Here is a 22,130-nt window from a genome sequence, read left to right as displayed (position 1 = left end):
TTATCCACTGATACAGGGCTTTTCCATTTGTGATACTTCTAGACACCAGAATATTTTTGAGTAATATTGTACTCATCTTCTGATCACTGCTAGTCCAAAAGTTTTATTTCTTCCCTTGTTTACCTAGTCTGCAGGAATGTGAAAAAAAACTATGCCTGAAAAAAAATAACAAAATTCTAAAACATGCAATCCTTTTCAGATGTCCTCAGAAAAAAACACAACTGAGTTCATTGTACTTACTCCTCACTGTATACCATTAAAAACAGTAGGATTTATGTTCAGGTAAACACACGTCAAATCATACTATTCATGTGAGATTCCCTTGTCCCAGCACCCACTTTGTCATCATAGATTTATCAGAGTGAACTCAACTCCATGTCTCAATCCTTTCATTATTCATTAACCAAGTGTTCAATTTAGTCTGTTTCTCATGAGAAAAGGTCTTCCATAATTGCTTTGGTGATAACAGAATGCAAATATATCTGATTATGACAAAACCTGGTTAAGACTGCAGTCCTAAACTCATTTATTTGAAGCAAATTGTATTGTGTTTACTCTATGGGATTGATTTCTGAATCAACACCATTTGGCATGTAGGATATGTCTCATTACAAAGATTTCATTGGACTAATAACTGGCAGCAATTTTGACAGCAATCTGAATTTAATGTGCATACTAACCTCCTTTAAAATGAGCTAAAAGAATTGCGAACCACATAGGTTTTTTGGTTTTATTTCAAATTCCATTAAAAAATTCCAGCATATCCAGCCCATTCCTCAACTACAAAACTAGTGCTTAAACAGCAAAGTCAAGATATATAAAATGAAAGTTAAGAACCCTGAAATCAGTTACTACATTTTGAAATCAAGCAGGTTGTATTCCCATACCAGATGAGAAAAATATGAAAATAACCGTAAGTCCACTGTGGACTACTGAAGTGGCTTAAATTCACTATAACATGACATCATATATAATAGCCATAGACAGAACTATGAATTTAAAAAGGAGAAAACTTAAAATCAGCAGATGTTTGATCCTATGAATGCATTGTTCACCCCAAAACATAAACATATGTATTCATATTTCCTCTCATATTAACATTTCAATTATCAGACAGACATATTATGTACAAAAATGTCCAACTCAAAACATGCTATGGTCATTATTTATATCTTTTAGCTTAAGGTCTTTACGAAGTATGTGAAACAAAAATGTATCAATGGTACAAGGGCATCAAACAGGCCTCAAGGCTGAATTCTCTCCTTCTCTAAGTCCAATATTATTTCTGCATCCCACACTGGATACTTATTTTAATTTGATCTATCTCTAGTGGTTTATCTGTTGAGCAACACAGGAACTCATTTCACATGCAAAGAAAGCCAAACCTGATTCCATACCTTAGAGCGCACTCAAGTATTTACAGAATGATTCTTATCTAATAAAACTGCACTCCCCATGCACAAGAGGGAGGGATCAGCAGATCTGAAAGACATCGTTGGGAATCATCTTTAGGGAATCCTTCTTCCATAAAACAGGCTAACCAAGACTGGGCCTGTCCAATGGGGTGTGGAATCCCGACAGTCTGTCGGGTAGAAAAGGAAACTCAGAGGAGAATACAGGATAGGCATCCAGAGTGCAGAACCTCATTTTTTTTAAAGTAAACATTTTTTTAAAAAATGGCGGAAATCTTGAGATTGACAAAGGTTAATTTTTTTTGATGGCCATGGCATTGAGCAAGATTGTGTGATGATATCTGGCATCTAGGGTAAACCCCCCCCCCCCACAGTGGATGGAATTCTGCCTTCAGAAATGTAATATCCTGTTCAAATACAGTATTTGAACCAACTACGCAGACAAACTAATTCAGCTTGAAAAGGAAATACAAAAAACAAAATCGCATTCCACTTGGTCTCTATTGGTAGAGAATTTATAAAAATCTAGAGTTTAATTTTTTAAAATCAAGTGAGATCCATTCTTTTAAAGAATATGAATACTCCCTCTTTATGTAACAAACCTCATACCAGTTAAAATTGTAGATTTAAGGCTGCATCCTGACTGTACAGACTGAAGAATAAACCCCACCAAGCTCAGTGGAAGCTGACTGTGAACACTGTGCTGTTTAAAAGACACATTTCTGAAGTCAGTTTGACTAAACAAACATGTTCAAATTTGCTGATATATACTTCAGCATTAACTACACTGGTGAAACAATAAATCCAGTGAATTCATTAAAAAAATAATTGAAAGTACCATGTTTAGGCTCATGGTGCAGGCCAGTAGAATTTGCTGCACAATGAACAAAACTGAACTGACTTTAACTGGATTATCAACCAGACTAAAAATATACTAGCTTTGATGTCATACAGAGATTTATGTTACTCTTTTGATAAACAATATTTTTTTCTAGCTGTGCAAGCTTGGGGAGTCTCTTGCAGGAGCTCTAACAGAGCAATCTTATGAGTAACTTCTCAGAAATAAACCCTACATTATTCAATGAGGCATTGCTCCTAGTAAGTGGTTTTAAGGTTGCACCCTTATGGATTGTTAATAAGCATTGTTAGGAAAGTGAGGCAATGTATTCAAGCTTTTGAGAAGGAAATGCACCAATCCTACCAACGTTAAATACTACATATGAAGTGATGGGTGAAAATTTACCACCTATGAGCGTGTATATTGGACAGAGCTGTATTTTTTGACCCTTGAGGACTTGCTCAAGGTTGAACCCGTGGGAAGCACTTCCTCTGGGCTACTTTGGTTAAAGGAGGAGTCAGAGATTAAAATCTGTTCCTGCCTTTCATTTCCAGAAAAGGTGCCTGAATCAGCTGTGGCCTGCACACCAGAAATTGGTGTCATTACTCTCTCAGTTAATCCCATGTTCTGCCCTTCTGACAGATTGGGGATGCTCAAAGACGCTTTTAAGTCAGAACTAGGCACAAGGAACCGCTCCCTTTCTCTCACGACAACGTACTTTGAATCTGGAAGGTCTGGGAAGACTCCAGCAGGCATTTCTAACATGTCCTGCAAGTTAGAAGCAGGTGCAAGGACCCTTTCTGTCACTACCACATTCTCCTTAAACTGAGGGTCACGGATGACTGTTGATGGTACTGCCGTGTAGGATGTTTCTGTCACTACAACATTGCTGCTGCTACTAATCATAGGGTCTGGGATCCGCTTTACTGGCTGCAGGCCAGGCTTAGTTTTAACAGTTGTCTCAGTTACCGTTTCCTCAGTCACAGTTTCGGAACCAAAGCCTTTCCCAAGTTCAGGTACGTTGTAGACAGACCCCGAAGAATAGGTGTGTTCAGCATTCAGTGCATTTTGCTGCTGTGAGTATTGCAGACCGGATCCATTCATTACTTTCTGGGTGTGAGAGCTGAGCTGCTCTGCTTCTAGGCCTGTGTGTTTGCCCATGCAGATCTCAGCCAGAGTCTTAAATTTGTCTCCCAAGTCATCCAGGAGATGTTCATCAAAGTCGCCTTCAATAAAGCTACAACAGCCAACTGAACCATGAGGGGAATCATGTTCTTCTTCCTGTGAGTAAATGAGTAGGCAATCTTTGGCAAGCTGCACTTCATCCGCATCAGCAAAAGTATCAGCTTTCTAAAATGTGGAAAAACAAGAATAATGAGCACTCACATTTCAGAAGTTGTAATTTTCTTTAACTAAAGCCTCTAGATCAGATTAGTTCATACATCAGAGTTACGTAATACTTCCAAACTACAAAGCCACTGACATTCGTATGCAGAACACTCCAACCCAGAGCCATTCTACTTGGACAAAAAGAGCAAGGACCCCCCAATTCATATTTTGGTAGCAGATTTCCAGGACAGTAGATTTAAAAGGGTCAGTTTTAGCCCCTTGTATAGTTGCCTCATAAACTTTCTCTTTTTTTTCCCATGAAAACTTTTAGATGTATTAATGGCAGAGAATATGTTAGTTTTGGGGGCGGAGGTGGCTTTAGGGTTGAATTACAGTGCATTCTTATTCTCTTTTTATTTTTCTATGTAATTCACATCAAGAACATTTACAATTTGATGGATTAAAAATATAATAAACAAACAACATAAATAAATAAGTCACCTTTATTTATATATGATTCAAAAAGTATTGCTAGTAACTATGATAAACAGTTGTTAATATTTTTTGGAGGAGGTGGGGAGAGGGGAGAGGCTGCTTTGAGAGGCTTCTCCAGCCTGATTTTCTTCAAACGTTTGGGTTGCAACCCTGACCTGCCCTGGTTAGAAAGGTCAGTGATAGAGTACCAAGTACAGGATGGGTAGGATAAGCAGGAAAAAGTACTTGGAAGGAGCATGGAGTGAGAATTAGAGTGGCAGTTGTAGGAAACCTGAAGAACTAACAACCAGAAGAGGCTGGGGAGAGAGTAGAAAAAAGAGTGGGATTCCCATGCCTACAGAACTCTATCTCGTCTCTGTATTTACCCAGTGCTGGTCAGCATAAGGAGACTGAGAAAACCATGGATCTGTGAATGTTTTTTGTGTTGATCTGCTAACTGAATTCAAAAGTATCAAAAAGTGGTCAATCACAAACTATTTAAAGAAACTGGAGCAAGTCATGGAGGATGGTTCAATGGGAAGGCCACATTCACATGCAGGACACCTCAGATGAACATCTCTTAGCTTCCAACAATGAAGGACAGCAAAAACTTCACCCCCATCTTGAGCCCTCTCAGAACTACTTAGTTAACTGTTACAGAAAATTAATTACTGGACTGGGGAATTTTAACCTCATCTACTAAGGCAAGATGGTATCAGAACAAAACGTAAAAAAAAAACTGAAGATCCACTGGCCCATATGATATGGTCATGTGATTTTTTTGGGCAGCTTTTTGGGATAGTGTATTAATGTATATAAGCAGATTTATGGGAAAACCTTTAAATGTTAAAAACATTAATGTAATGTTGAACTATATACCAAAGCTTTAGAATTTGACTTATAAGGAATTATGGCTGTATCAAGCATGAGGAGTGACTAAAAGAATCAAATTTAGAAATTGGAAATATGATACTATACCAGGTGTCAGGGAATGGTTGCCAGAAGTGTATGATCTAATTTGTTTTTTTACAGTAATTTTATTAAAAATTAAAGTTGCAAAGGTAAAAATGAATACAAACTAAAAAAAATTAAAAAGGTGCAGAAAAAAAAATAAGAATATAGTAAAGAAAAAATATACATATAAAGAAATGACTTCCCCCTTCATCACAAGTATAAACAATTTTAGTAACTTATCACCTTCTCTTAAAATACAACAAATGATCTCTTCTACCCATATCCCATCTCTTATCTCTAAACAAATCCTTAAAGCTTTGTCATTTCAGTCCTGATCAGTGAAAGTCCATTAAGGGTTACCAGAGATTACAATGTATCTATTTTAACCTTGATCAAATAAATCAACTTTATATTCCCTCCTTTTACTTTTAACAATCTTGATCTTTAGTCCCTTCAAATAATGTCCTAGAACTTGATTTCTTTTCATTTTTTCTTTGTCCCTTCTCACAAAATTCTTCAAAGCTTTAACAAGCCTCTTTTGTAAATCCAATATAGGAAAATTATCCAGGTCACTCTCTTGGTTTGTTATTTGTATATTCCTTTTAATTATTAAGACATCAGGCAGCAGCTTTTGTATAACCAGTACAGCATCTTTTTCCATATCATTCTTGTAACCTGACATTTTTAAGTACACTTTCAGATCAGCCTCAATCTTGTCAGGTAAAACTTGTTCCTCTTCCATAACATCTTTTAAACATAGTCTATCTATAGAGGCAGATACTCTTAAAATTAACTTCTGGGTCCACTGTTCAAAAATATTCTTCAATATGTCCAACTTTAAAATATTTTGCTTCATTCTGTATTAGTAAATTGAATTTAAGCGTTCTTCTCCTTTAATTGTAATCTTTAGTTCCTTCTGGTTCCCTCTATTGTCCAACCTTCAAAGTCTTATTTCAAATTCATCTGGACCATTAGTTCATCTGTAACTTTCCAAAATCAATGTTCTGATCACCCTTTGAGACTGTTTATTCAAAAAAAAATTTTTTTTAAGTCCTTAAAGTTGTATTAAAAACTTCTTTTGCTAAGGATTGAAGGAAACTCACCCACCGCTGTAAATCTTTTATTTATTTATTTATTTTATTGATTGATTTCTATAGCTTGAAATCTTGTCGATCCAAAGGTTCCTAATAAGTGAAAAGCAGTTAACAAGCAATTTCTAAAAGTGATTAGAAAACGAAGAGGAAGTATGCGAACCCAGTGTCCTTAAAGGTGCCGACTGTGGTTTGAACAAGATGGCTATTCCCTCATCTCCCAGAGCTCTAAACTTCCTGGAGACTGCTGTCTTGCTGTCTCCTTGCAAGCAGCAACTGTCTGGAGCACTTGTGGGCAATCTCAAGTCCTCTCTTTGTCCAGAGAGGAATTATGAAGAGCCAGTTACTGGTTGTCAGCTCTGCTAAAAGTTTTTAGTTTGCCATCTCTTCCCCAGAAGTCCAGAAATTTGTGATCTATTTTGGGAAAGGCAATATTTTCTACTAATCAAAGGATGCAGCAATATGTGTGATTTTGTAATATTCTACAATAATATTCTGTACTATTATAGTAGTGAGTTCACTAGTAAACCAGTGACTATTGGTAAATATATATTGGTTTTTAATAGATTGTTGTAAACCGCCCAGAGTCCCCCAATGGGAGGAGATGGGCGGGGATAAATTAGATAAATAAATAAATATATAAGGTAGATTTTTCTTCTTTCTTTTCTTCCTCCATTTGTATTTTTAGTTTAATTTTTTGTTTTTATGATTAAAGATTGTTTTGTTAATTGTGTATGCATAAAAAATGATAACTAAACATAAACGGTTAACTTATGGTGACATCTGGGAATCCTTCCAGGGAGAACTCAAAATGAAATCAAGAGAAGATTTGACATTAAACTGGTAAGAACAGATACATTTGATCTTAGCCAAAAGGCAGAGAAGCCCTTCTACCAAAAAGACAAATAAAAGACAACACAAGAACAGTGATAGATATTTTGGAATATGCACATCATCATAATGAAACCCAAATAGCCTTAATATTTTTGGATGCTGAAAAGGCCTTTGATAATTTAAATTGGAGATTTATGATCAAGGTATTGGAGAAAATGGAGTTTGGAAAAGACTTTACGACGGGGATCAAAGCAATTTATTCATCACAAAAAGCTAGAATAATAGTAAACAAAGAAGTAACAGATAATTGTAAAATAGAAAAGGGAACGAGACAGGGATGTCCATTGTCACCTTTATTATTCATTCTTGTCTTAGAAGTTCTTATTAGAGAGATAAGATTTGATAAACGAATAAAAGGGATAAAAATTAAAAACAAGTATTTAAATTGAAAGCATTTGCAGATGACTTAGTGTTTACTTTACAAAGCCCATTAGATTCAACAGACTATTTATTGAAAAAAATAACAGAATTTGGAGAGGTAGCAGGATTTAAAATTAATAACCAAAAAACTAAAATATTGAGTAAAAATATGACCCCAAAACAAGAAATTTTAAAAAGAAAAAACTGGCTTTACAATAGAAAAGAAAATTAGATACTTGGGAATAATACTTTCAGCTAATAATAATGCATTATTCCACAACAACTATGAGAAAATGTGGTCTGAGATTAAATTAGATTTAGAGAGGTGGAGTAAGTTATAATTATCTCTTTTAGGAAGAATATCTGCAATTATAATGAATATATTACCAAAGATGTTATTTCTGTTCCAAACAATTCCAATTTTGATAAATGAAAAAACTTTTAAGTTATGGCAAAAAGACATTTTTGAAATTTCTATGGCAGGGAAAAAAACCAAGAATTAATTGCAAGATGCCAAAGAGAAGGGAGGCCTGGAATTACCTGATCTTAAGTTATATCTGGAAGCTTGTTGTTTTCTATGGATCAAAGGCTAGTTAATATTGGCAGATCAAAAACTTTTACAGTTAGAAGGACACAAAATTAAATTTGGTTGGCATGCTTATATCTGCTATGAAAAAGTAAAATTGAACAAAGAATTTAAATAATCACATTATTAGAAAAACGTTACTTAAGACCTGGGACAAATACAAAAAAAGATTACTTCCAAATATACCAAATTGGGTATCACCATTAGAAGCCCTATCAAGAAGGGAAAGTCTAGGGGACCAGACTAAATGGTTAAGATATAAAGATCTATTGAAATTCGATCAAAGTGGTCTGCCTATTTTAAAATCTCGGGAAGAACTACAAAATGAAGGCCACATGTGTAATTGGTTTACTTGCCTCCAATTAAATGAACAATTCAAATTAGATAAAAAGAACTATAAATTTAAAAAAGAAGAATCAGAATTTGAAAAACAATTATATTTAAATAATGATCATATTATTACAAAAATGTATAAAATCTTGTCACAAACAAATCAAGAAAATGAACATGCATGATTAATTGGACAAGAAATATTGGTTATGACATTCCATTAGAAAAATGGGAAAAAATGTGGACTAAGGATTTAAAGTTTTCATTGTTATAATTTAAAGGAAAATTTTTATAAGATGATGTTTAGATGGTACTTGACACCACAAAAACTAGCAAGAATGTATACTAACACTTCAGATACATGTTGGAAATCTCAGCAAATGGAAGGAACATTCTATCCTATGTGGTGGACTTGTAGCAAAGCAAAAAAAATTTGGGCACAGATTCATGATACATTTCAGAAAATTTTTAAGAAAAAGATGGGGAAAAAAAACAGAATTTTTTTTATTAGGTCTCTTTGATGGCGATCAACAATATAGTAATTTGATGCTTTACATGATCACAGAGGCCAGATTAGTATTGGAAAAGGGAAACTATTCCAACAATGGAAGAATGGATAGTAAAACTCATCAAATTAGCACAAATGGCAAAATTAACATGTATAATGAAAGATAATATTTTGAAATTTAAGGAAATGTGGCAACCAATTTTTGATTACCTGCATGCAGTTGATGAAACTGAAGCAATGATATTGGGTTTTGTATTGTAAAGAAGCGCATATTTTGAAATAAATAGTAAAATAAGAGTTCAAAATTACTGGGAATAACATTAGGGGTTTTAATATATATCTTTAGCTAGTTTAGTCGGAAACCTCTTATTTATATGATTTGTATATGTTGACACACCTATTTTCCTTAGGAAAAAGGAAAGTTAAAATCATAAGACATTATAGCAAGATGTGTAGAAATGTATGTTGATTTTTTTGTTAATTTGTTTTGTTGAAAAATCTTTTTGTATATATGTCTTGTAGAATTTCTTTTGTAGAAATTTTTAATGAATAAAATCTTGAATTAAAAAAAAGAGAAGATTTGACATTAGAAGGATATATGTTTCAACGGTTTTCCCATGTATGATTATTAGAAAGATCTGAAGTAGATAAAAGGACCTTTGGTTTTGAATATGGGAACTCTGAATTGAAACAGAATTATGTACAAATGATGAACATGTTATTGCTAAAACGTATACACTTTTATTGAAATTTGAAACAGAAGAACAAGTGAAAGAATGTATGATAAGATGGGCTAAAATTTTTGGTTATAACATACAAATGGAACAATGTGAGAATATGTGGATGAAAGGACTGAAATTTATATTACGTTACAATCTCAAAGATAATTTTTATAAAATGATGTGTCGTTGGTATTTGTCAGGGGAAAAAACAGTGTAAAATATATAAAGGTACTTCGAATTTATGTTGGAAATCTGAATTAGAGGGCACTTTTTACCATGCTTGGTGGGCACATAAAAAAGAAAAAAAAATTGGACCCAGACATTAATTCAGAAGGTTTTAAAGATTAATATACAACTGAAGCCAGATATATTTCTTCTGGGACTGATTGACAAAAAGTTGGAAAACACTCATGGAACTTTTGTTTTTATATATGATAACAGCAGTGAGACTTCTATAGGCAGAATGGTGGAAAGATTTGACATTACCCACAATGGAAGAGTGGATAGGGAAGATGATGGAGCTTGCCAAGATGGCTAAACTGACAGCCCTTGATTAGAGAAAAGACAATTATTAAGTTTAATGCTGATTGGAAACCCCTTTTGGACCTTTTGCATGAAACAGAAAAAAATGAAATTACGATATATGGGTTTGATGATTAGAAAAAATAGTAGATGATAGAAAAAATGAAAGTTATGTTGTAACCATAGAGTAAGAGTTCAGTTTAATTTTGTACCTACAGCTGTTGTAAAAGAAAATCAGAAGTTATTTCTTTATATTTCTTTCTTCTTTCTTTACTCTTCTTTCTTTTTTTCACCTTAAATATTAGTTTGTTCGTTTTTATCTTTTTTATTAAAACTTTAATAAAGTTATTACAAAAAAAAAGTTTATGCATAAAATTAAAAAGAAAGTTCACCGGTTTAATTTTAAACTTTGGATGGTGCTTAAACACAGCAGAAGTTTACTGATTTGGGAAAGAACATTTTCCTTATTTCCAGGAATAAGGGGGCAAGCTCTACTGACATCTTTTTAACAATTCAACAAGGATCAATGGCATTTTGCCCCAATCCTTTCTTCTTTTCTCTTTAAAAGTGTGGTTGGATCTCTTCCTAATAGCTTGCCCTGCTTCCTGATTACATTCTGGAATAGCAACTTTCCAGAGACTACTGGAAAGCATCTTTCCAGAGCATAGTCTGGAATCATGCTACATCAGGGGCAGAGCACTATTTGAAACGTGGCAATACAGGAGAAATCGTGGACAACTGATATGCCTTTAGGAGAAATACTGACAGCGGCAGTTGCAACTAAAGTTATAGTTTTAAAAAGGAAATGAGGCAAAGGGGATGGAAGCAGAGGATTTGTCTGATATCATTGAAATATGAAGAACTGTAACCCTCTTGAAAATCCATGAAAATGTCCTCCAGCGTGTGCAAAAATTATGCAGCAAAATAGTTAAACTACAATGGGAAAATGCTTGGCAAAAAAAGGAAAGGCCCTTCTAGCCCTAATTATCCCCCTGCTCCACTTCCTCAAAAGCATGCAAAGCCAGGCTGAATGTTTTCAGCCCCATTCTCTCCCTCCACCCCCCTGTCCTATCCCTGTGTCACCAACAGGAGATTTCTTAATGAAGCCTGCTGGCCTGTCCAAGGAATAAGCTACAGTTCCCCCAATTGGGAAAAAGATGCCCTTCCCTGCAATAACATATACCCAACCATGATAAATCCAACAAGATTAATAAACACCTAGGTCAATATATATCATCGAAAGGTAGAAGATGTTGATCTATGGAATGAATTCAGAAAGTAGACTCTTACCTCACTGAAGTAATCCCGTAAGAATTCTTCATTCCTGATGGTGCCACTTCCCATGGCCAGGGTTCTGCCAGCTCCCATCAGTACTGTCCTGCCTGCAGTCAAGCCCGCCCCTGCTGCGGCACCTCCAAACGCTGCACTGGAAAGAAGAGCTTCTTGCTCTTCTCTCTGCCATCTCGTGATCGTGTTGCTGCTGACATGCTGCTCCTTGACTGCAGAGGAAAAGCCGCTCCCTGCTGCTGCTGCTGCTCCAGCTGCTGCTCCTGCACCTGCGATGGCTGCCCCACTTCCCAGGTTCTTTTCCAAACCAGAGGAAGTAAGGAGGTTCAGGATTGCCTAACGTCAAAGGCAACAATTAAAAAGCAAATCTGAGCCTGGAAGGAGCAACACTGAAACCATGAAGGGAATGGCTTTGCTAGGTTGCTACGTGAATTTGGTCTTGGCCTGGTCTGGTACTTCTTACTCAGAGAAAAAGGAAAGGTTTATAATACACCTAAGGAAATACAGGGTTCTACATTGTGGCTACTTCTGTGTTCCTCTCAAGCCCCTCCTAGAAGCACATTGCTTGGAGAAGAGCAGGTGGAAACAAAGTTGGAGAAGCACAGCTTTTTAAAGGTACTTCAGAAAAAAAATGAGAATCATTTTCTCACACCCTGCTGGTGTTTATCTGAAACCAACAGGACCTTCTTATAACATTAGGATTTAGCAGTAAAGCTGTTTTGACTTGAATTCCCAGTAAATATGATTATGGCTGCAACCTAAATCCAGTGCTTTAAATGGGGCTTACTAAGTCACTGCATTTATTACTGCAGGCCTGGTAACTTGACATTGCTCTTTTTTTTAATTTATTCATTTAGTCGCTCCCGACTCTTCGTGACTTCATGGACCAGCCCACGCCAGAGCTTCCTGTCGGTCGTCAACACCCCCAGCTCCCCCAGGGACGAGTCCGTCACCTCTAGAATATCATCCATCCACCTTGCCCTTGGTTGGCCCCTCTCCCTTTTGCCTTCCACTCTCCCTAGCATCAACATCTTCTCCAGGGTGTCCTGTCTTCTCATTATGTGGCCAAAGTATTTCAGTTTTGCCTTTAATATCATTCCCTCAAGTGAGCAGTCTGGCTTTATTTCCTGGAGGATGGACTGGTTTGATCTTCTTGCAGTCCAAGGCACTCTCAGGATTTTGCTCTAGATCAGTGCTCTAGATCAGTGTTTTTCAAACTTTGCAACTTTAAGATACTGGCTGGGAATTCTGAGAATTGAAGTCCACACCTCTTAAAGCTGGCAAGTTTGAAAAACACTGCCCTACATATATTAGTCCTTTTAATTTTGCCAGTCCGTTTTAGCATATCCTTTTAAGACAAGTTTGCCTTATTTAAAGCAGCTTGTTTTCTCAAGCAGCCTCTGCACATTTTAAGAAATGGGAAACCAAAGTAAGAGAAAGAAAAGGCAAAATGCAATATACCTTGTCTTCAGGTGCTGCTCCTTCACTATTCCAGTTACGCAACATTTCTTCACTGTTATCAGGTATGGCTACAAAGCCTTTCCCACCACCTGATCCAAAGCCACAAGCCAGCAGTAAGAGAGGTACGACTGCGAAGGAACACAGCACAGCAGTGAGCAACCAAAGATCACATGCCAGGGGAAAAAACCTTGAGTGCATCTGCATGTGCAATCTGATCCATCTCAAACAAACATTCCACAATCAGAACAAAATTATTAAAAAATTCCAGGAGAGATGAGCAACTTATATGATGATAAACAGGCACTTTTCCTGCTCAGCCCTGATCTTTGTTTTCTAATAGCTCAACAGTTTTTAACATTCCAATGAGAAGAACAGAGCATCAAGCACTATCAGCAGAAAGAAACCTCTCGCCTTTTCATCTTGCTTGCTTTTAAGTGCTTTCATATATTCAGGTTTGTATACATTCCAGAATGGTTAGATATCAATACAGAATTTGTTGCTAGGTGTAAAAACTAGCACCTTGAAACACTAACTTTTTAAAAAAGCAAGCAAATATGTATATACGTATACATGTGTATATGCAGGAGTACCAAGATAAGGTCAGGACTGAGTGTATATACACATACATATACACACACTCTGTCCTGCCCTTGTTACTCCAAGTTTGGAAGTTTCTTAGCTGCCAATATGGCTTTCTTAAGAAGAAAGCCCAGAACAACTTGAGCAAGAATCAAAGTGAAACACCAGCTCCTAAATAGTCAGAAACAAAAAGAAAAAAAACAATAACACCTTAACATTTGTATGCCTTTTGTAATGTTCCATCCCACATTATATACAACAAAATAAAAAGGTGCGTTTCTTAACTCCTATTTATTACAGTAGGAATTAATTATGGAAGTCTACAGTCTTCCTTTTTTAAATGAAGTGAAAGATTTGCAAGCTCTCAAATGAAGGGGCCTTTGGGTCAGAGACTTGTTTAGTGCTAATCATGACTCTAGACATTATGGAATAACATTAAAAGCTTACGGAGTAGCAGCAAAAATGCCAAGATCATCAGTGCAACTGCAGCAGGTCCCAGAAAAACAGAGGAGCTAACAATTGCTTCTTTGCAACCACCGTCACCCTTGCAATCACAAACGTGCACCTCCAGAACTTGTTGGTCAGGACAGCTGAAACCTTGGTTATCTTTCACTAAAACAGGAATTTTGTATATGCCAGGTGTCACATCCTGGGGTAGAAGCTGGGCTCTAGTCCCTTTGTAGGGAAGAAAAAAAACAACAGTAGAGTTCAGCAATGTAATAGAAATGAATAAAACCAGAAGTCTTGCTACCTTTGGGGTTACCATCCTGTTATCTACAGCGGTCATCCCCAACCTTGCAGACTTCAACTCCCAGGATTCCTCAGCCTGAATGGTCATTGATAGGAATTCTGGGAGCTGATCTGTACTTCTAAAGCATACCCAAGTTAGGAGAAGTTGCTTTAAAAAAAAAGCATTCTTATTTTTATTATTCAAATTTTGTTACCGCCCATCTCCCCAAAAGAGGAGGAGTGAATACAGTAAGTGAATCTAATCTAATTCTTATTAGCAGACAACTATACATTTCTAGATTCTGTAACTATTGCACAATGTTTTGAAAAACTGCACATTGTGTACAAAGCTACAATTCTCTGGATGATCGAAATATTACTCTAATCCCACATCCACAATGTATTTGTGGAAGTTCAATCCATTCAAGGTAATTCAGTCAATCATGAGAAGAAAAGATTTCCTAGCTGTGGAGCTTGCAGGCTTTGGGATGCCCTCCTAAACCTACTTCCATTTTATTTTACAACTGGCGCTAAACATGTTGCCCCATTTCATTCAGATATACCAGAAACAATCCCTCCGCCTGGAAGGATTATATCTGAATGAAATAACTGAATCTAGTCTAATCTACAATGAAGCAGCACCACTAATATTTCTCCCCTGACTTTGACCACCAGTTCTTCGGAGCAGAAAGGAAATCAGGAATATTTTTTAGAGGAAAAGATACAAATGTAGAGATGCAAATCTGCTGCTCTCCAGTATAAGATCTGGCTATCAAGGTCAAAACAAAAGATGGATTCACACAGGGCATTTAACCATGGCTTACTGAACAAACCATATAGTACATGGCTAAATTCAAACAATATGCTAAATCATAAATGGTGGTTTATAAATCACAGTGGCTAGTTCATATAAATTGTCTTGAGTTAAAACCAAACCAACCATATTCAGGGTTAATACAATGTGTGCACCAGACCAAAAAGCAGCAGCAGCTTATCACTGGACAAATCTCAGTCTCAATTGTTCAGCATAAGATGTTTTAGCCCCTTTTCCCAGTAAGACAAAATTCAGTTTGCTACAGTTACTTAAAACAGCATTGGTTAATATTAAACTAACTGGTCACAATTAGTCAGATAGCTCTTTACTAAGCTAGAATTCCACCAGTGCTCTCTCTCTCATCTCCAGGAACAAGCTATAAAAGCAGGTAGGCAGCAAACTACCATCTATTAATAGAATGTCTGCCATAGATTAGCTTATGCTATGCCAATTTACCCATCCTTCATGGGATTTACAAATTACAATAACTGGGTTCATGCATCTCAGCTAAAACCAATCCAACCACATGACTGCTTGGCATGATACAAGAACCAAGCCACAAGGTTATGCTCTCATAAATCCTGTAGCTTCAGAGCCACTCAAATCTCTATAAAATGTGGTACTGACTCTTACTGACTTACCATCTATCTGGCCAATTCTCCATTTGTCTGACATTCTTCCAGGTTCATCAATGACCATGAAAGTGAAAGGGCCACCATTTGGATGTCCATCTTGATCCTCAGCACTGATATTAATATACTTTGCATCAGTACAGAGAGTTGTTGTTGGAGTCACAAGAATTGGGCAGTGATCATTTGTGTCTTCAACCTGAATAACAATGGTACCTGTAGCTGTTTTTGGAGGGTAGTCTGTAAAGCACAGAAGGCACATCTATTTTTATACAAACTGCTGATCAATTAGAAACCTGTTTGCTTCTCTAAGCATGTACAAGATTTTAAATGTGAGCCCAGTGTTTGAATTATGAGAAGTTTACATAGTTGGGAAGAATATAAAATACAATTCATACTCATGAAAATGTTTTGGATCACTGCTATAGTGTTATTCCACACTCATCATAGTTAATGAGACAACTATTCAAAAATTCAGAGCCTCAGATTACACTATGGTCAGTTTTAGATTATTAGCTCTCACTGTACAATGCAACTGTTTTACTAAACTCTCTGCTCCTACATTCATTTAGCATAATGACACACCAGAATTCCACACAACACGAAAGGTGTATGATCGCATTATGGATTTACTCAAGGGGGAAAAGTGATCTTGGCTCTCTAGTAAGCAGAATGTTGTGAAATATTCTGATTGTGCATGATGTGACAGAACCAGTCTGCTGTTGTCCTCAGGGAATGGATTCACCTGGTAATGCAGAGACCGATGATCAATGGAATCCAAGTCTGCCTTGGTTATAAAGGCAGCAGTTATTCTGCCAGCATCCTTGTCTCTTTTGTGGAATCTGGATGGCTACCATGGGGGTTGGGGGTGCAGTTTAAGAAAAATGGAGTCAGAGCCAGCATAGATGAAGCAGAGAGTTAGATTTATTTTCTCAACTACTTTCTGCACCTATTTAGCAATCTGCACATTCACCAAGGCAAAGAAAATCAAAGAAATCGAAAGCTTAGAGAAGTTGCATTCTAAAAACCACCCTAGACACTGATCTCTCTGCAGGTAGCTGGAAAAGAAAATTACCCTACATTAAAGCTCTCTCCTGATTTTGAGCATAAGGTAGCCAGGTTAAGGTAAATTACTCAAAACTAATCTGTTCTGGGTTACTGGAGCCTAATCTTGATGCAAAAAAGACAAAGATTCTGGGTTCGCATGACAAGATCATTAAATGTTGTGTAATCTCAATCCTACCAGTTCACTGAAACACAATCCGAGACTACTAGTTTGGCTGTGGTTTGATAAAATTAAGACCAACACCAATTTCTTCAGAGTAGGAAAATTCAGTTTTGTTCATGCTTTCTCTATGCCATTTGCTGGCATTTTTCCAAAGCCTTATATGTTTTGAACCACCCAAAAAAGAGAAAAGAGAAAAGAGAAAGGTAGGGTACTACAGATTATTAAAATGTTTCGTCTCCTACTTGCTTTCTAACTATATATTGCAGGCAATTTTGGTGGGTTGTAGGATTTAAAAAAAATTAACCAATGTGAATTTGGCATGAATAATGGGAAGAACATTGCTTAATTATTTATTAAATGTGTATCCCACCAGACCTTACAACTCTTGACAATTAACAACAATTATAGGGTACAACAAATAAAATATTCACTACTTACCAGTAGTTATGGCCAAAATTGTTACAGTGTAAGTACCATTGACGACATACAGTGATTCATAGTCTGGGACTTTAAGCAGTCTGATTTCAGCTGTTTTAGAATTTACTGTCAACCAGTTTGCAATATCAGTACCTTTGGCATACCTGTGTAAATTTTAAATATATGTGAAAAGAAGCATACAAACTTAAGAGTAAACATACATGAGGCACGAAAGGTCCCCTGTGCAAGCACCGAGTCATGTCTGACCCTTTGGGAGGATGCCGCTTTCATGACATTTTCTTGGCAGACTATACAGCAGGGTGGTTTGCCATTGCCTTCCCCAGTCATCACCTTCCCCAGCAAGCTGGGTACTCATTTTACCAACCTACTTAACTATATATTTCTGAGGAGACACACAAACTTTTTAAACATCTACACATATTTCTATTTATAGTTAATAAACAACAATCAAATTTCAATACATTTATCCTTTCTTTTGGGGTTTTCAGAGTTACTGTGTTATCAGACAGAGCAATTTGCCACACACTCAAACTCCACTGACCCAATGAAAGATGAAATGTACTTCTCCATGGTTTTTTTACCTTAGCTAATTGGAACTGAATCAATTTTGTATGTTAAATCAATTTATATGCCTTATGAAATATGGACATTGAACCAACTGCAAGGCTCACTGAGAAAAACTGTTGGATGATTTTCCCAGGTATTTCAAAAAGTTTTGACCAAAAGAATCGGGCACTGCCCCCACAGCCTAATAAACAAACGATCAGTAGTATGCACTAATTTGCTTTTAAACCTGCCAGCAGAATCTAGAAAAGTTACAGTGTATATACCGTAATTCCAGCTGAGTGAAAGGCCACTTAATACCTTCATGGTGATGACTTTCTAAAAAAGATTTAACATTCTGTGCCATAAACATTTCATAAAGTAAATACATGGGGCTGTTTGTTCCAGAATATGGCAATTTTGTTTTCCATTTGTTTTTCCATTTTTCCTCCAACATCTCAGGGTCACTTCATACTTTTTTTAAAAAAAGCCAAAACACCCACACAGAAAAATGCAGAAAAAGGTAACACAGGAATCGCTTTCTGAAGAAAATCACACATTTTTTAAAAAGCTACTGTAGTTATCTCCAAAGATGACATTTTGGGTTTGTACAATAAAAAAGTGAATTCATGCCATTTATTTTGCTTACACATTGACTGGGTTCACAAACTGCACTAAGCCATAATGACCTGGTTTGTTTCTGTTTGATATGAAAACATGGCAGTACATTCACATACCAACACTAGTATTTGCTATGAGTTTCCTGATTAAAATCATGCCTTAAGTGTGATGCATAAATGAAGAGTTTGATTGTAGTTTCTTGGTGTATTTCTAGTTGGTATTATTCAAATTTCTAACCAATCCAGAGGTACATGGCAAGAACAGCTAAAAGGGGAAACCAACCAGAAGTTGGCCCAACAAGCCATTTCTGCTTTGTTCTTTTGCACTAACTCTAGTTTGCTCAACAAACAATGGGTAAAACCACACTTTAACATGACATGTGAACATTAAATTTTCCAGTATGCCATTAGTGGAGAGCCATCATATACCTGTATCATATTGATACTGCACATTTATTATCCAAGCTGCCACTGCAAATATATTTAAAACAAACAAAAAAAAACCCACTGGGAAGCATAAGGCATAAATTGCACCTCTTTTCAACTTAAAAGAAAAGGATGAACAAGGATGGACCGTGATAGTGGTGAAATTATGTTTAGTATATTGAAGGCCCATAGGGACAGAATTTTCTCCTTCTCCAATAACTAAAACCCAGTAATTATCAATGAAGCTGAATGGTGGGAGATCATACAATGCAGTTATTCATCAAGATAGGATTAGAGAGGTTTATGGAGGATAAGGCTATCAATGGCTATGTACTGTGATCACCATTCAGTACTTCTGGTATCTGATGCATTATGCCACTCAATACATTGCTCTGGAATGTAAGCAGGAGGGCCGTTACTGTACTCGTGTCTTGCTTGTGAGTTTCCTGGAGGCATCTTATAAGCCATGCAAGAACTAAAAGCTGAACTAAGCAAGCTTTTGGTCTGATCCAGCACAGCTCCCCTGTGTCTTATCTTCATATGGAATCAGTTGATTGTCACTGGGTTACTTGATAATACTTCAATTAAACAATGTCATTGATCAGGATCCCAGAAACGTGCCTTCTCTGTAGCAGCACCTGCCCTCTGGAATCAGGTTCCTGCTGGGATCCAGATGGTCCCCATTCTTCTATTGTTTAGAAGAATGTGAAGACCTGGGTCTTCAACCAGGCCTTTGGCGATGGAGTTTGTGTTGCTTCTATCTGGTCTGTCATTCTTACCATCTTTTATATTTTTTTCTTCCTTTTAATTGGTTTTATTGTAATTCTTTGTTTTGATTGTTGTGAGCCACCCAAGTCATTGGGAGTTGAGTGGCATACATGTTTATTTATAAATAAATAACTCTTACGTGATGTGTTCTGCTATTTTTCCAGTGTCTTCATCATAAGCTTGAAAGCTTCCAATAAGCTGGTTTATTTTCATTGTTTCACTTGTTTTAATCACTAACGTTTTGGGCTTAAATATGGGGCCTTCCCTCACATTTTCCACTTTAATTCTAATAGGAACTGGTTTTGCTTGGTAACCTTGACTAATAATTGATTTGTGATATGCTGCTTTGTTAGAAACAACTATCTTCAGGTCAAGTGTCTGCAATTCTTCATAATTTATTTCCTGCAGAGAGAATGAAAAAAGTCATAACTTAGAATGTAATTGCAATTAACCCACTTGCATATCCTTCTGGATCTTGGTGGAGGTTTACTATTGTAACCTCAATATTATTTGACATAAAATACACTTGGAAATCTACAAGAGTCCTGTCAATATAAAGAAGAGCAGAAAAGACTCTTTGAGTTTTCATGTCATTGTATCAGACTGAGATCCAGGCACAGAAGAGAACAGAGCATATGCAGTAGATCCTATATTGAAAAACAGATACATCAGGCAACTGAGTTAGGAGCCTCTATCCACCCTTGACGTCAGGCATACATAAGTCTATGACAACAGGGGCCAAAACAGTTCCCAACCTCTTTTTAAATGGCTTAGCTTGACTATAGTTATATAAAAAAACTGATGCTATATTATCCCACAGTTTTAAGATAAAGCAAGAGTTGTAATGTAATTTGTGGAATAGAAAATGAGCTGTCTAAATTATTATGAAGTATGAGAATCTGAACTATATGGATGCTGTTTGTGGGTATGTGTTGTAGGTGGGCATGCAGAACACAACCGCTCTACAGTATGTGCAAAGCATCCTACCATACTATAAAATCTCATCACAATGGAACATAGCACAGAGATGTAGTTAAAATGAGATTATAGCAGTCTGTGCAGAATGCTCATTCAGATCAGATCAGCTTGCCATTGTGCTATATGCTCTCATTGTTGCTCTTCTTTTGCTAGGTACCATCACTGGACTGAGTTCAATGGAGCAAGCACACTGCCTTTCCACATCCACTAACCTTAATCAGAGTAAGAATTCCTTCGTTGGTTTGTGAATCTGTTTCTATATGGAAATAGCCTCCTTCATTGCCAGACACAACCATGAAGTTTGCCAGCCAGTTATCAGTAAATTGTTCATCTTGATCAAAGACTTTCAGGCGCATGATCTCCACATTAGCTATATTTTCCTTTACACTTCCTTCATACTGTAAATAAAAAAGCCCTTTAAAATAACACACCTTTCTGATCATAATCGAAAGAAACTGTCCACATAATAGCAGACACACTTTTTACTCACCACAGCCTTTTCAAGGACGGGGATATTGTCATTAACATCCAGAATCTTGATCTGTACAGTGGTCTCTTGACCATGCCCATTTGAATCGCCACCAAAGTCTCTTGCTTCCACAACCAAGGAATACTTACTGTGCACCTGCAGAGCAGTCAAATAGTATGAACGTTAGGATATACAAAAGCAGTGTCTAAGTGAAAGGTTTAATGCCACCCCTTCTAGCTGAAAGATAATTGTGGTGCCATAACCTGGGGAACCTTAAAGAGAGTGTGGAGACTCAATACCATCTCAATACCAGAGATTGATGAACTACAACTATCAGTATCTGTACCTTCTGGCCACATTTGGAGGCCACATATTTATCACTCTTGGAGAGTGCAGAAATTTACAGTAAGTGCAGAAACTTAACACTTCCTTTTTGCTGCCTGAAGGCACAAACAGAGGGAACCATGGTGCCTGGGAGTGGAAGTAAGCAAAGTATTCTGAAGTAGTGGAAAGCAGAAGACAGGAAAGCAGAAGGCCATAGAAACAACTTGCAAAGGTATAAGCCATTTACACATTGTGGTCCTCCCCAGAAGACAAGGATATTTTCTCTTTCTAATCCTCCAAATCAAAAAGGTTCACAATCATATTGTGGCTTTGCAGGAGAGCGACAATACAAGTCTTACCATAAAAAGACAGCACCTCCACTACGTATAAATATTTCATAAAAGTTCAGTGAATTTGTATGAGCTCAGGTCTAGCCAAAGTGAAACAAGGTTTTGGAAAAATACTCAAATATTAGATTGTGTGTATGTGTTTGTGCATATATGTCATTAACATACATTTTATTTATTATTAAGTTCATATACCAATGATTAACAAACTATTGCTTTAAGCCACCTAGTAGTCTAGAAATCCAGCCAAAATACACTGCAGGTCTCATGGGGAAGAACCCCCCATTTCAAGTATACATGCTGAGCTTCAAAGTTGAGGTTTGAAGATCAAATGGATCTGAATCACTACATAAATATCAAACAAGTCCTCTTTAAATTTGGCTAAGTGAATTGTATCCAACTGAGCTTTTATTAATGATTATGTTTTACTATAGTTAACTGCTTGCCACTGTTATTGTGAACTGTTATTA

At 36.5% G+C, this 22,130-nt stretch overlaps 1 protein-coding gene and 1 pseudogene across 1 annotated transcript in view; both read right to left on the bottom strand.

Moving 5' to 3' along the window:
• Positions 1-716: 716 nt before the first annotated feature.
• Positions 717-22,130, bottom strand: part of DSG2 (desmoglein 2) — a 42,688-nt gene continuing 21,274 nt past the window's right edge. The window contains exons 7-15 of the mRNA XM_063299224.1: positions 21,011-21,145; positions 20,733-20,918; positions 19,682-19,944; positions 17,186-17,328; positions 15,532-15,759; positions 13,795-14,022; positions 12,769-12,896; positions 11,311-11,643; positions 717-3,600 (exon numbers count right to left, since the gene is read on the bottom strand). Coding sequence (XP_063155294.1) covers positions 2,659-3,600; positions 11,311-11,643; positions 12,769-12,896; positions 13,795-14,022; positions 15,532-15,759; positions 17,186-17,328; positions 19,682-19,944; positions 20,733-20,918; positions 21,011-21,145 — 2,586 coding nt within the window. The 3' untranslated portion in view covers positions 717-2,658. The remainder of the gene's footprint in view (positions 3,601-11,310; positions 11,644-12,768; positions 12,897-13,794; positions 14,023-15,531; positions 15,760-17,185; positions 17,329-19,681; positions 19,945-20,732; positions 20,919-21,010; positions 21,146-22,130) is intronic.
• LOC134495079 (U2 spliceosomal RNA) lies at positions 6,839-6,987 on the bottom strand (annotated as a pseudogene).

Source organism: Candoia aspera, chromosome 3, assembly GCF_035149785.1.
Source record: "Candoia aspera isolate rCanAsp1 chromosome 3, rCanAsp1.hap2, whole genome shotgun sequence".
Classification (NCBI taxonomy): domain Eukaryota; kingdom Metazoa; phylum Chordata; class Lepidosauria; order Squamata; family Boidae; genus Candoia; species Candoia aspera.
The sequence above is the reverse complement of the archived record's forward strand: the minus strand, read 5'-3'. Positions and strand labels throughout refer to the sequence as shown.